At 50.7% G+C, this 13,888-nt stretch overlaps 1 protein-coding gene across 1 annotated transcript in view; it reads left to right on the forward strand.

The window, feature by feature from the left end:
- The window catches only part of KCP (kielin cysteine rich BMP regulator), a 114,708-nt gene that overhangs the window by 15,275 nt on the left and 85,545 nt on the right, over positions 1-13,888 (forward strand). Inside the window, 3 exon segments of the mRNA XM_083699727.1 lie at positions 8,902-9,170; positions 10,469-10,652; positions 11,994-12,061. Of these exon segments, the coding sequence (XP_083555853.1) occupies positions 8,902-9,170; positions 10,469-10,652; positions 11,994-12,061 (521 nt within the window).

Below are 13,888 nucleotides of genomic sequence, written 5' to 3' on the forward strand. Positions count from 1 at the left end.
GTTCCTTCTTTTTCCTTACATTTCCAGCATTTATTATCATTAGTATGATACATTTTTGCTAGCTTCACTGGTGTTAAATACTATCTGTACATCATTAGCATCAAATTTTCTCTTAATACATTAAAGGTAAAGGTAAAGGGACCCCTGACCATTAGGTCCAGTCGTGACCCACTCTGGGGTTGTGGCACTCATCTCGCTTTACTGGCTGAGGGAGCCGGCGTACAGCTTCTGGGTCATGTGGCCAGCATGACTAAGCCGCTTCTGGCGAACCAGAGCAAAGCACAGAAATGCCATTTACCTTCCCGCCAGAGTAGTACCTATTTATCTACTTGAACTTTGATGTGCTTTCGAACTGCTAGGTTGGCAGGAGCTGGGAGAGAGCAACGGGAGCTCACCCCGTCGCAGGGATACGAACCGCCGACCTTCTGATCGGCAAGTCCTAGGCTCTGTGGTTTAACCCACAGCGCCACCCGCATCCCCTTAATACATTACATGCTGTAAATTTAATTCCTCAGCATCCTGTTTTCACAGTGGGCAACCAGAGTCCCCCCCCCCCAAGGGCAAACCGCAAGCAGGATTTGAGCAGCCCTTTCCCCTCTGGTGGTTTCCAGCAACTGGGACCCAGAAGCATCGCAGCCTCCAATTGTTGAGGGCAGCCATCCTGGCAAGGAGCCATAGAGAGCCCTCTCCTCCTCTGCAAATTTGTCTCACCCTCTTTTAAAACCATCTAGGCCTGTGGCAGGGAGTTCCACAGGTTAACAGCATCCTGCGCCATTCCTTTAATCTGTATCGAATCTTCCAGCTCTCAGCTTCATTGGAGATCCCCCAATTATAGCGCTAGGAGAGAGGGAGGAGAACTTCCCCGGACCGACCGCTTTCTGCATGCCAGGCGTAATTTTATAAGTTTTTATCGCATCACCTAAGAGACGTGGGTGGCGCTGTGGGTTAAACCACAGAGCCTAGGGCTTACCGATCAGAAGGACGACAGTTCGAATCCCCGCAACGGGGTGAGCTCCTGTTGCTTGGTCCCTGCTCCTGCCAACCTAGCAGTTCAAAATCACATCAAAGTGCAAGTAGATAAATAGGTACCACTCTGGCGGGAAGGTAAATGGCATTTCTGTGCATTGCTCTGGTTCGCCAGAAGCGGCTTAGTCATGCTGGCCACATGACCCAGAAGCTGTACGCCGGCTCCCTCGGCCAATAAAGAGAGATGAGCGCCGCAACACCAGAGTGGGTCACGACTGGACCTAATGGTCAGGGGCCTTTTATCGTGTCGCCTCTTAACTTGCCTTCTCTCTCAACTGAAAAGTGTAAAATGCTGCCATTTTTCTCCACGTTGCAAAGGATAAAGTTGTCTTCCCTCAGCTGAGCAGATAAGACCCTGGATTTAAAGTATCACAAAACCTCAGGTCCCGTGCACATCTGTGCTTCTGAACCTTCGTTGTTGTTGTTTAGTCGTTTAGTCGTGTCCGCTTCTTCGTGACCCCCTGGACCACAGCACGCCAGGCCCTCCTTTCTTCCACTGCCTCCTGCAGTTTGGTCAAACTCATGCTGGTAGCTTTGAGAACACTGTCCCACCATCTCGTCCTCTGTCGTCCCCTTCTCCTTGTGCCCTCCATCTTTCCCAACATCAGGGTCTTTTCCAGGGAGTCTTCTCTTCTCATGAGGTGGCCAAAGTATTGGAGCCTCAGCTTCAGGATCTGTCCTTCCAGTGAGCACTCAGGGCTGATTTCCCTAAGAATGGATAGGTTTAATCTTCTTGCAGTCCATGGGACTCTCAAGAGCAGGGGTCAGCAAACTTTTTCAGCAGGGGGCCAGTCCACTGTCCCTCAGACCTTGACGGAGGCCAGACTATATTTTGAAGGGGGGGAAATGAACAAATTCCTATGCCCCACAAATAACCCAGAGATGCATTTTAAATAAAAGCACACCTTCTATTCATGTAAAAACACGCTGATTCCCGGACCGTCCGCTGGCTGGATTGAGAAGGCGATTGGGCCAGATCTGGCCCCCGGGCCTTAGGTTCCCTCCCCATGTTCAGGATTCTCCTCCAGCACCATAATTCAAAAGCATCAATTCTTCAGCGATTGGCCTTCTTTATGGTGCAGCTCTCACTTCCATGCATAATCTTTGTAGTCAATGCCAAGTATTTTTCTTCCTAGTGCTTGCTCCAGACCTCTGCTATCACCGCGTCCAGAATCCAGCCTCCTCTGTGCTTTCTCTGTCTCTCTCCCACTCCTTCCTGCAACTCTTAAATATTTTGTGTCGAGAGCCTCCTTCCCTCAAGACTGCCGTCCTTTGTTTCAAGGTAGCATCAGGATCCTGCAGGATCAGGTCGAGTGTCACCCAAAATCCTTCAGCATGGCTAACATGTGGCATGCAAGACCCAGGTGGTGCAGCAGCAGCGCTTTGCCCTCCTGCAATTCCGAACAACTGGGAATTCCCTGCATTGGAAGGGACCCCGGGGGTCATCCAGACCAACCCCCCACAATGCAGGAATCACAGCTACAATCTCAGATGCCTACACCCTCCGACATTGGAGGGAGAACCCAGCTCCTCCAAAGAGCTCAAGGTGTGCTGCACATGGCCCTCCTCATTTTATTCCCACAACAACCCTGTGAGATAGGCTAGGCCAAGAGGCACTGCAGGTGATCCAAGCCGGAAGATGAGCGGAAGAGGGAGGCGATCAAAACAACCAAGGGTCTGGAAATCAAGCCTGATGAGGAACGGTTGAAGGAGCTGGGTACGTTTCGTCTGGGAAAGAGGAGACTGGGAGGAGATGGGAGAGCCACCTTCCAAGATCTCAAGGCCTGGAAGAAGGAGGAAGCTTGTTCTCTGCTGTGCCGGAGGGTAAGACTCGAACCCATGGCTCTGGGGGCAAGAAAGGAGATTCCATCTGAACGTTAGGAAGAACTTGCTTGATGCAAGAGCTTATTTGACGCCCGCAGAAGGTGGTGGGGAACTCTCCCTCACTGGAGGTTTTTAAGATGGGATTCTTTAGCTGCGATTCCTGCATTTCATGGGGTAGGACTAGATGACCTTTGGGTGCATTCCAACTCTATAAATCAGTGATTTCCCCTCCTCTAGACACCTGCAAGGCGCCCTTCCTTCTTTCCTTCTCTGTTTGGACAAAGACGTCAGAGGTCCCCAGTGCCCTTCTCCAGGGGGCAGCTTCTCAAACGCTTGGGAAATGTACGGAGGAGGAGGGGGAAGTCAAACCCTCCCCCCCCCCCCAGATCTCTGCAGCTTCTGGAACACAATGCTCAAACCAGAAATCCCGCAAAGCCGTCTGAATTTTAGCAGGGCTTAAAGGAACTCAACTTGTCACCAGCTCCGCAGCCACTGCCAGTCTGCAGTCAAAGGTCAAAATGTTTTGGCAGGCTCAGTCTGATGACCCTTCAGAAGCCTCTTTTCAGGTAATTGGCCTATTAATTCCCCCCTCCCACCGCTGCCCCAAAGAGGTCATGGGGCAAAGAGTACGAGGTTTCTGAGAAATGAGGTTGAGCGGCATAAATCCTCGAGGGAGGACCGTAGAATCTGAACATCTAGGAGCACAAAAACAGGTCGCTGTTTTGCAAGCGGCGTTCGAGCTCATGCCGGAAAGTTGAGTTTCTTAAAGAGCTCTGTCGCCCCAACGCTTTGCAAAAGGATATCGTGGAGGTGGGGGAAAATAAAGAAAGGGCACAACGAACGATCAGGTGGTGTGTGGAGCGAATCTCCCGTGAACAAAAGCTGCAGCATTTGGGATGTTTTAGTTGGGCAAGAAGAACGAAATGCACAAACTTGAGCTGGGGGACACCTGGCTCACTAGCAGGACGTGTGAAAAGGATCTGGGGGTCTTAGTGGACCACAAGCTGAACATGCGTCCACAGTGTGATGCAGCAGCAAAAAAAGTAAATACTATTCTAGGCTGCATCAACAGAAGTCTAGTGTCTGGATCAAGGGAAGTCATAGTCCCGCTCCATTCTGCCTTGGTCAGCAGGCCCAGACAGAGGGGGGGCCATATGGGCCACTTGGCCCGGGCCCCCGATTCCAAAGGGGACCTTGGACAGCATATTTATCTATATTTTCCATTTTGTCTTTATATGCAGATACGGCTCAAGCCTTGAAATAAAATTATTTGTCAGCATAACTTTAGTAGAAATTATTTATATACTTATTTATTTATAGGAACGCGGGTGGCGCTGTGGGTTAAACCACAGAGCCTAGGACTTGCCGATCAGAAGGTCGGCGGTTCGAATCCCCGCAACGGGGTGAGCTCCCGTTGCTCGGTCCCTGCTCCTGCCAACCTAGCAGTTCGAAAGCATGTCAAAGTGCAAGTAGATAAATAGGTACCGCTCCGGCGGGAAGGTAAATGGAGTTTCCGTGCGCTGCTCTGGTTCGCCAGAAGCGGCTTAGTTATGCTGGCCACATGACCCGGAAGCTGTACGCCGGCTCCCTCGGCCAATAAAGCAAGATGAGCGCTGCAACCCCACAGTGGGTCACGACTGGACCTAATGGTCAGGGGTCCCCTTTACCCCTTTACCCATTTATAAGACTTCAGTTATCCCCAGGGTAAAAAAGGGGGGCACATTATCTACCTGGCCCGGGCCTCTGCCTGGCTCTGCAAGGCCCTGTTGGTCAGACCACACCTGGAATCCTGTGTCCAGTGCTGGGCACCACAATTTAAGGATGTTGAGAAGCTGACAGGTGTGCAGAGAAGGGCGACCAAGATGATCAAGGGTCTGGAAACTAAGCCTGATGAGGAACGGTTGAAGGTGCTGGGTATGTTTAGCCTGGAAAAGAGGAGACTGAGAGGAGATATGAGAGCCATCTTCAAATATCTCGAGGGCTGTCCCATGGAAGAGAGAGCAAGCTTGTTTTTCTTCTGCTCTGGAGGGCTGGACTCGAACCCATGGCTTCAAGTTGCAAGAAAGGAGATTCTGACTGAACATTCGGAAAAACTTTCTGACAGTAAGAGCTGCTCAGCAGCGGAACGAACTCCCTCTGGAGCTGGTGGACTCTCCTCCTTCTTTGGAGGTTTTTAAGCAGAGGCTGGATGGCCATCTGTCAGAGATGATTTAGCTGAGATTCCTGCATCGCAGCGGGTTGGACTAGATGTCCCTCAGGGTCCCATCCAACCCTACTATTCTAAGAGGGCATGGCTAGCTGGAACCCTGCAGACGAGCACTCCATTCCACAGGGACAAGGAACCTGGGGCTCTCCAGAGATATCCTTGCCATTTGCCAGTTCGATTCCCGTCAGTCACTACTATACAGGTCCCCCATCCCTGCCAGAAAGCAACATTTTCTGGCCAGTCTTCCTTGGTCTTCCTTTTTTACAGGAAGCCTAACAGCAGCCAGCCCAGCTACAGAGTTATTAGCTGAAGAACAGCTGTTCTAACTAAACGATTTGCCTAATATTTCCCTGGCAGATGAGAAGCCTGAGCTTAGATACATAACTTCCTCTCTGGGGAACAGGCAGACATCAGATCAGGGCTTTGCAGCCATGGATGCTATATTTACCCCGAGGCACTCGGATCATAAATACACCAGGAAATACGGAGGCTCTCTGTGTACGACTTTTTTTAAAAAAAATCTCTGGGTCCCGTTTGCAATTTTCACATTAACGATGCCATTTCCATGCTGAGAAGGAGAGGTCAGAGCTGCCTTTGTGGGGTTGGCGATGACGCGATCCGGTCTCATGCATGAACAGGTTTGCAGCGTGGGTCGACAACTTGGGGAATTCTTCCAGAAGGTTTGAGGAAACCAAAGTAGTGAATTTGCATAGGAGGCCCCAAATAGATCCATCCTCATCTTTTAGGTCTCCTGGGGGAGCCCTAACTTGCAGGACAGAAACAGATTGAGGTCTACAAAGTGATGCATAACAAGGAGAATGGGGATAGGGACAAGTTTTTAACTCGGAGTAGACATGCTAAAAAGTCCGAATCAGATAAGTGCTAGAGATGTAACGATGTAATATAGATTTGAATCTCTGGAGGGAAATCTGGAAGAGCGATTTGAAGTTCACAGCATGCTATTCTGGAGGCAGTTGGAGGATGGATGGCGGCTAACAAATTGAGGTTGAATCCTGACAAGACAGAAGTACTGTTTTTGCGGGACAGGAGGTGGGCAGGTGCGGAGGACTCTCTGGTCCTGAATGGGGCAACTGTGTCCCTGAAGGACCAGTGCTCATTTTGGACTCGCATCTGTCCATGGAGGCGCAGGTCAATCCTGTGTCCAGGGCAGCTGTCTGCCAGCTCCATCTGGTACCCAGGCTGAGACCCTCCCTGCCCGCAGACTGTCTCACCAGAGTGGTGCATGCTCCGGTTATCTCCTTCTTGGACTACTGCAATGCGCTCTACATGGGGCTACCTTTGAAGGTGACCCGGAAACTGCAACTAATCCGGAATGAAGTAGCTAGACTGGGGACTGGGACTGGGAGTGGCCCCCGAGACCATATAACACCAGTCTCAAAAGACCTACGTTGGTTCCCAGGACGTTTCCAAGCATGATTCAGTGTGTTGGTGCTGACCTTTAGAGCCCTAAACAGCCTCAGTCCAGTATATCCAAAAGAGCATCTCCACCCCCATCGTTCTATTATTATTATTATTATTAAGAATTTTGTGGGTGCTCAGGCTCCCAGGACCCCAGGGAGTTGGCACCTATGGCCATCCCTGCCCTGTGCATTGCCTACATCTCCTCCTGACCTCTCCGTCCTTTTTCTGGCCACAATTCCTGCGCTCTCCCACTCCTTCCACCTCCTCCCAGCTGCTGTCAAGGCCTGCCCTGAGCCATCCATGCATCTAATGAGCATTCCAGCTCTGGCTGCCCCCAACTTGCCCCCTTCTGCTCATTAAGCGCTTCTGGCCTCCAGCCCCCCTGGAAGGGTCAGCTGGGCAGGAGGAATTGCCCAGCGCCTGGGCCCACACGCACACCCCCCGCTGGGCCCCCGGGAGGGAGGGGTCGAAGCTTCACAACCCCACCGGGTGCCCCCTGATCCAAGCTGCTGGTGGTGGTTCAGGGGGTCCGTGCGCAAGATGGAGGTCAGGCAGCGAGGGGGGGCTGGAGTCCCACCGGAGATGGAGGGGCAGCGGGAGTCCGCATGAGCAGCTTTCTCTTTCTTGTTCTTTTTCCTTTAATTTAAGGTTTTGGAGGGCAAGGCAAGCAATCAAAGGGATGCAGATTTGGGGACTTTTTAGCTTCGAGAAAAGCCAAGAAACAGTATGGCACTTCATAAAATTACACCTGGCACAGGGGAGGAGGGCTGTAGTGAAGTTGGAAAATCCTGGTATGGTCAAACTCTGGTTCACGCAGGAGTGAGACATTGTGGGAGAGATAAAACTGTAGCCTTCTGGGGAACTGGTGTTTGGTCTCTTTAAACGTAAAGCTACCTGTCTCTAGTGGGACGCGGGTGGCGCTGTGGGTTAAACCACAGAGCCTAGGACTTGCCGATCAGAAGCTCAGCGGTTCGAATCCCTGTGACGGGGTGAGCTCCCGTTTCTCGGTCCCTGCTCCTGCCAACCTAGCAGTTCAAAAGCATGTCAAAGTGCAAGTGGATAAATAGGTATCACTCCGGCGGGAAGGTAAACGGCGTTTCCGTGCGCTGCTCTGGTTCGCCAGAAGTGGCTTAGTCATGCTGGCAATGTAACCCGGAAGCTGTACACCGGCTCCCTCAGACAATAAAGCGAGATGAGCGCCACAACCCCAGAGTCGGCCACAACTGGACCTAATGGTCAGGGGTCCCTTTACCTTTACAGGTCTCTAGAGGTGTGAGTCAATTACATCTTGACTGTTGTCAGGACGAGATGTTATCTGATTTGTCCTGGTACAGCTGGGGGCCTGAGTGTGGATTGTGTTGTAAAAAAGGTTGTTGTTGTTGTTTAGTCGTTTAGTCGAGTCCAACTCTTCGTGATCCCATGGACCACAGCACGCCAGGCCCTCCTGTCTTCCACTGCCTCCCCCAGTTTGGTCAAACTCATGCTGGTAGCTTCGAAAACACTGTCCCACCATCTCATCCTCTATCGTCCCCTTCTCCTTGTGCCCTCCATCTTTCCCAACATCAGGGTCTTTTCCAGGGAGTCTTCTCATGAGGTGGCCAAAGTCTTGGAGCCTCAGCTTCAGGATCTGTCCTTCCAGTGAGTACTCAGGGCTGATTTCCTTCAGAATGGAGAGGTTTGATCTTCTTGCAGTCCATGGGACTCTCCAGAGTCTCCTCCAGCACCAGAATTCAAAAGCATCAATTCTTTGGCGATCTGCCTTCTTTATGGTCCAGCTCTCACTTCCATGCATCACTACTGGAAAAACCATAGCTTGAACTATACAGACCTTTGTTGGCAAGGTGATGTCTCTGCTTTTTAAGATGCTGTCTAGCTTTGTCATTGCTTTTCTCCCAAGAAGCAGGCGTCTTTTAATTTCGTGACTGCTGTCACCATCTGCCTCCATTTCTTCACTGCCTCCATTTCTTCCCCTTCTATTTGCCAGGAGGTGATGGGCCCAGTGGCCATGATCTTTGGGGTTTTTTGATGTTGAGCTTCAGACCATATTTTGCGCTCTCCTCTTTCACCCTCATTACTTCCGGGTTTCGCTGCTCATGCATGCACAGATGCTCAAAATGACGTCACGCTCATGCGCAGAAGCAGTGAAAAGCGGCGCGCACGTGTGCAGACATGCCATCGCTAGTTATGTTTGCTTCTGGATGCGAACAGCGCTCCGGAACGGATCCCGTTCGCATCCTGAGGTACCACTGTATCTGCAATCCTGAGGACTCAAAGCACAGTTTTCAGTTTAATTTAATTCACATGGTCCTGGGCACTGGCCCCGGTACCAAATGTTACCCTTGCAGAAGCAATAGATCCATCTGTCACTCCACCCCTTTGCCCATTCCAGTTGCTCCTTTTCTCTCCCTTTCGCTGACCCGCAGAGCCAGACCTCCTCCCTCTGTCCTACACCACCGCTGAGCAGCGCTACCTGGACCTACCAGACGAGCACCTGCCTGAGCTGGATTCTCCACCACCCCTTGAGCCACCGGCCTTGATGGACATCCGCCACTACCAGCGGGAGCCCAGTGAGTCCGACTTTCCGCCGCCGGGACCAGCGAGATCCAGCGCAGCCAGCGCAGAGGAGAGGATACGGCGGCTGGAGGAGCTGGTGGACGGGCTGGGGACGATGCTGGACATGGTAAAAGAGCAGGTGAGGGAAGCTCAGATCCCACCATGCAGAATTTTAGAGTTCGGGAGGGGGACCCAGCGGTCATCTAGTCTAACCCCGGCTCCACAGGAATCTTGTGACAGCAGCATTTTTGCCATATGTCCATTCATCATCATCATCACCACCATCATCATAAACTTTATTGTGCTAGCCAAAGGCCATGGCATCATTCACAAAGGGAACAATAAGAAAAGCAACAGTAATAATAATAATAATAATAATAATAATAATAATAATAATAATAATTTATTTATACCCCACCCCTCTGGCTGAGTTTCCCCAGCCACTCTGGGCGGCTCCCAGACAAGTGTTAAAAACAGTACAGCGTTAAATATTAAAAACTTCCCTGAACAGGGCTGCCTTCAGATGTCTTTTGAAGATAGGAAAGCTGCTTAAAGATAAGATAGCTGCCTTAAGTAACCATAAATAACCACAAATACATCAGGCACCCACCCACCCCCGTTCACCACTTCCCCCCTTTTCTTCCTAATGTATCAACAAATGAAACTGATTTGTAAAAATGTTACATGGGAAAAAAATACGAGAGACATTGCACACACTTTTGTAAATCAAGAAAATCTTTAATACCGTATTTTTTGCTCTATAAGACGCACATTTCCCCCTCCAAAAATGAAGGGGAAATGTGTGTGTGTCTTATGGAGCGAATGCAGGCTCCTTGGCTTCAGCGATAGCAACGCAAAGCCTCCGAAGCACAGTGGGAGCGCTCCCGCTGTGCTCCGGAGGCTTCGCGTTGTTTTCGCTGAAAGGTAGGTGCCCCTTCAGCTAAGGCGCAACGCCCCTTCAGCTAAGCGGGAGGAGAAATGGAAGGGGCTCTGTTTCTCCTGCTGCTTCACTGAAGGGGCGCTGAGCAGAGAGGGGGAGATTTTTTCCTCTTGTTCTCCCCTCTAAAACAAGGTGCGTCCTATGGTTGGGTGCATCCTATAGAGCGAAAAATACGGTAAATAAATAAATAAAAAACAGGCACTGCAAATACAGTGGTACCTCTGATTGTGAATGGGATCCATTCCGGAGGCCCATTCGCAATATGAAAACAGCGCAATCTGAAGAGCCATTTCTGAGCAGGTGCATGGCGCAATTTGGTGTTGTGCGCAGATGCGAAGGGCGATTTCCGTAATAGCGGGTTCTACCCTGAATATCAAATGCGATTCTTTCATGGGGGGCGGGAACAGACCCTTGTTCTTTGGACCTCCTCCTCCCCTGTTAGGATCTAGAGTAACCCCTCGAGTCACCCGCAGTGTCCCCCATCTTTCCCTCCCCAGAATTCGGACCTGCTGGGCCGCGTGAAGTCCCTGGAGGACTGCGAGTGTCGGCGACCAGCGTGCCTCTGGGAAGGGCAGCGCTATGAGGACGGCGCTTCCTGGGATCGAGATCTGTGCACCACTTGCGTGTGTGCACATGGCAAAGCAGAGTGCTCACTGCGCCACGACCGACCTCGCTGTCTGGGTGAGTACGTGCAAGGGGTTGGGTTATTATTACACAGAGCTGTAAAGGTAAAGGTAAAGGGACCCCTGACCATTAGGTCCAGTTGTGACCGACTCTGGGGTTGCGGCGCTCATCTCGCTTTATTGGCCAAGGGAGCCGGCGTACAGCTACCAGGTCATGTGGCCAGCATAACTAAGCCGCTTCTGGCGAACCAGAGCAGCGCACGGAAACACCGTTTACCTTCCGCCGGAGCAGTACCTATTTATCTACTTGCACTTTGACGTGCTTTCGAACTGCTAATTTGGCAGGAGCAGGGACCGAGCAATGGGAGCTCACCCCGTCACGGGGATTCGAACCGCCAACCTTCTGATTGGCAAGTCCTAGGCTCACTAGTTTAACCCACAGCGCCACCCGTGTCCCTACACGCAACTTGGGTTGTTGTTGTTGTTATATATTTTTATTAAAGAATTTCAACCAAACAAATTATTCAAATACTCAGTTACATTTATTTTTTCCCCTATTATCCCCCCCCCATTCCTCCCTCTCCCCACCCAACCCAAGATTTCCCTCCGCTCCCTTCTCTGACCTGTTTGCACGTATTGTTCTCTGCATCTAAAAAACTGTACATATCATTGCGTCATCTGTCCTTAATAAATTTGTGGGTGTTTATTCAAAACCTGCCACGGAGTCCAAATCATTTTGTTTGATTTTTAAATAGTCTGTAAAAAGTTTCCAATCTTCTTTGAAGGCCCGGTTATCCTATTATTATTATTATTATTATTATTATTATTATTATTATTATTATTACCCCACCCATCTGGCTGGGTTTTCCCAGCCACTCTGGGCGGCTTCCAACCGAATATTAAAAACATTACAGGGTCAGACATTAAAAGCTTCCCTAAACAGGGCCGCCTTCAGTTGTCTTTTAAAAGTAAAATAGTTGTTTATTGGCTTGAGATTTGATGGGAGGGCGTTCCACAGAGAGGGAGCCACCACCGAGAAGGCCCTCTGCCTGGTTCCCTGCAACTTCACTTCTCGCAGGGAGGGAACCGTCAGAAGGCTTCAAGTTCCAAGAGATTCCAACTAAACATCTGGAGAAAACTTTCTGACAGGAAGAGCCGTTTGACAGGGGAACGGTTTCCCTTGGCAGGTTGTGGGTTCTCCTTCCATGGAGAGTTTGGAAAGCCATCTGTCATGCATGAGATTCCTGAATTGCAGCAGGTTGGACTAGATGACCCTGGAGGTCCCCCCCAACTGTGATCCTATGATTCCATCATTGCTGACAGCTTTGCCACAGGAAGAAGTTCAACAGGTGCAGTTTCTCTTCAGTGCTGACCTTCTCCCCCCCCCCCCACTTTGCAGGCTGTGCTGACGGCCGGAAGGAAGGGGAGAACTGGAGCCCCGAGCCGTGCTGGACCTGCCGCTGTGAGGTGAGTAGCGGGGCTCTTGTCAGGATGACACCTGTAATCAACAAAAATCTCCCCTTATTCCGTTATGGGGGACACAAGAGCCCTTATAGAGTCCTTTGCAGGTTCTCCGTCAGTCGGATAAAATAACAGAGGCCAACCAGAGAATATTGAGAAGCAAAGCAGCTAGTAAGCCTGATCTTTATTGAACTGTTGCAACAGGGTGCTCCCCTCACACGCAGAAAAGGAGGAGGACCCCAAGCAAAGGTGTGCCTGCCTTTATATAGACATTTTAAATTGCCTGCCTTGGAGTCCAAGACCACCCCCAGACACATCATACCTACATCACAGAAAAGGCAGTCTACAACAGAAATTTGAGTGTGTTGTTTATCTCCTGTCTGGCAGGTTACCTGTTAATGGTCACTTGATTGGATACCCTGGGGAGCCTGGCCAGTCTTTTGTACTGATAAATACTTAGTTCCTGAGCCAGGTCACAGGCTCACACCCTATTCATACACAGACAGACATACTCTTAAGACAGGATTTGTGAAGGAAAAGACAATGGGGAGGCTTTTCCATTTTCCTTGCAGAGAAATATTTGATAATAATAATAATAATAATAATAAATTTTATTTATATCCCGCCCTCCCCAGCCGAAGCCGGGCTCAGGGCGGCTAACAACAATCAAACAATCAAAGTATCAGATATTCACACATTCTAAAAATATTTCATTATAAAAATCAATTAAAATCGAATTAATGGCAACTAATTAAGCAAGATTCTATGCAGGTTGCCAGAGGAGGGAGTCAGGCTGCGCCCTGACCAAAGGCCTGGTGGAACAACTCTGTCTTGCAGGCCCTGCGGAAGGATGTCAGGTCCCGCAGGGCCCTAGTCTCTTGGGACAGAGCGTTCCACCAGATTGGAGCCGCAGCCGAGAAGGCCCTGGCTCTAGTTGAGGCCAGCCTAACCTCTCTGAGGCCTGGGACCTTGAGGATGTTATTATTTGCAGACCGTAGGTTTCTCTGTGGGGCATACCAGGAGAGGCGGTCCCGTAGGTACGAGGGTCCTAGGCCGTATAGGGCTTTAAAGGTTAAAACCAGCACCTTAAACCTGATCCTGTACTCCACCGGGAGCCAGTGCAGCTGGTATAGCACCGGATGAATGTGATCTCGCAGCGAAGACCCCATAAGGAGTCTCGCCGCGGCATTCTGCACCCGCTGGAGTTTCTGGGTCAGTCTCAAGGGCAGCCCCATGTAGAGCGAGTTACAATAATCCAGTCTGGAGGTGACCGTCGCATGGATCACAGTGGCTAGGTCAGGGCGAGAGAGGTAAGGGACCAACTGCTTAGCTTGGCGGAGATGAAAAAATGCCGCCTTTGTTATAGCTGCAATCTGCGCCTCCATGGAGAGGGAGGTATCAAAGATTACACCCAAACTCTTAACGGACGGTGCTGGCACTAATTGCACCCCCGCAAGAGATGGGAGTTGCCCCCTCAATCCCATATGGTCCCGCCCCAGCCAGAGGACCTCTGTCTTCGAAGGATTTAACTTCAACCGGCTCCCACGTAACCATCCAGCCACAGCTTCCAGACATCTGGTCAGTGCGTCTGGGGCCGAGTCAGGATGGCCGTCCATCAACAGATAGACTTGGGTGTCATCAGCATACTGATGGCAGCCCAGCCCAAAACTCCGGACAAGCTGGGCGAGGGGGCGCATAAAGATGTTAAAAAGCATCGGGGAGAGAATCGCACCCTGAGGCACTCCACACACCAAGGAGTGGCGGGATGACAATTTCCCTCCGAGCGCCACCCTCTGTCCCCGACCAGAGAGAAACGAGCGCAGCCATTGAAGG

Source organism: Podarcis gaigeae, assembly GCF_964106915.1.
Source record: "Podarcis gaigeae genome assembly, chromosome: 10".
Taxonomy (NCBI): Eukaryota; Metazoa; Chordata; class Lepidosauria; order Squamata; family Lacertidae; genus Podarcis; species Podarcis gaigeae.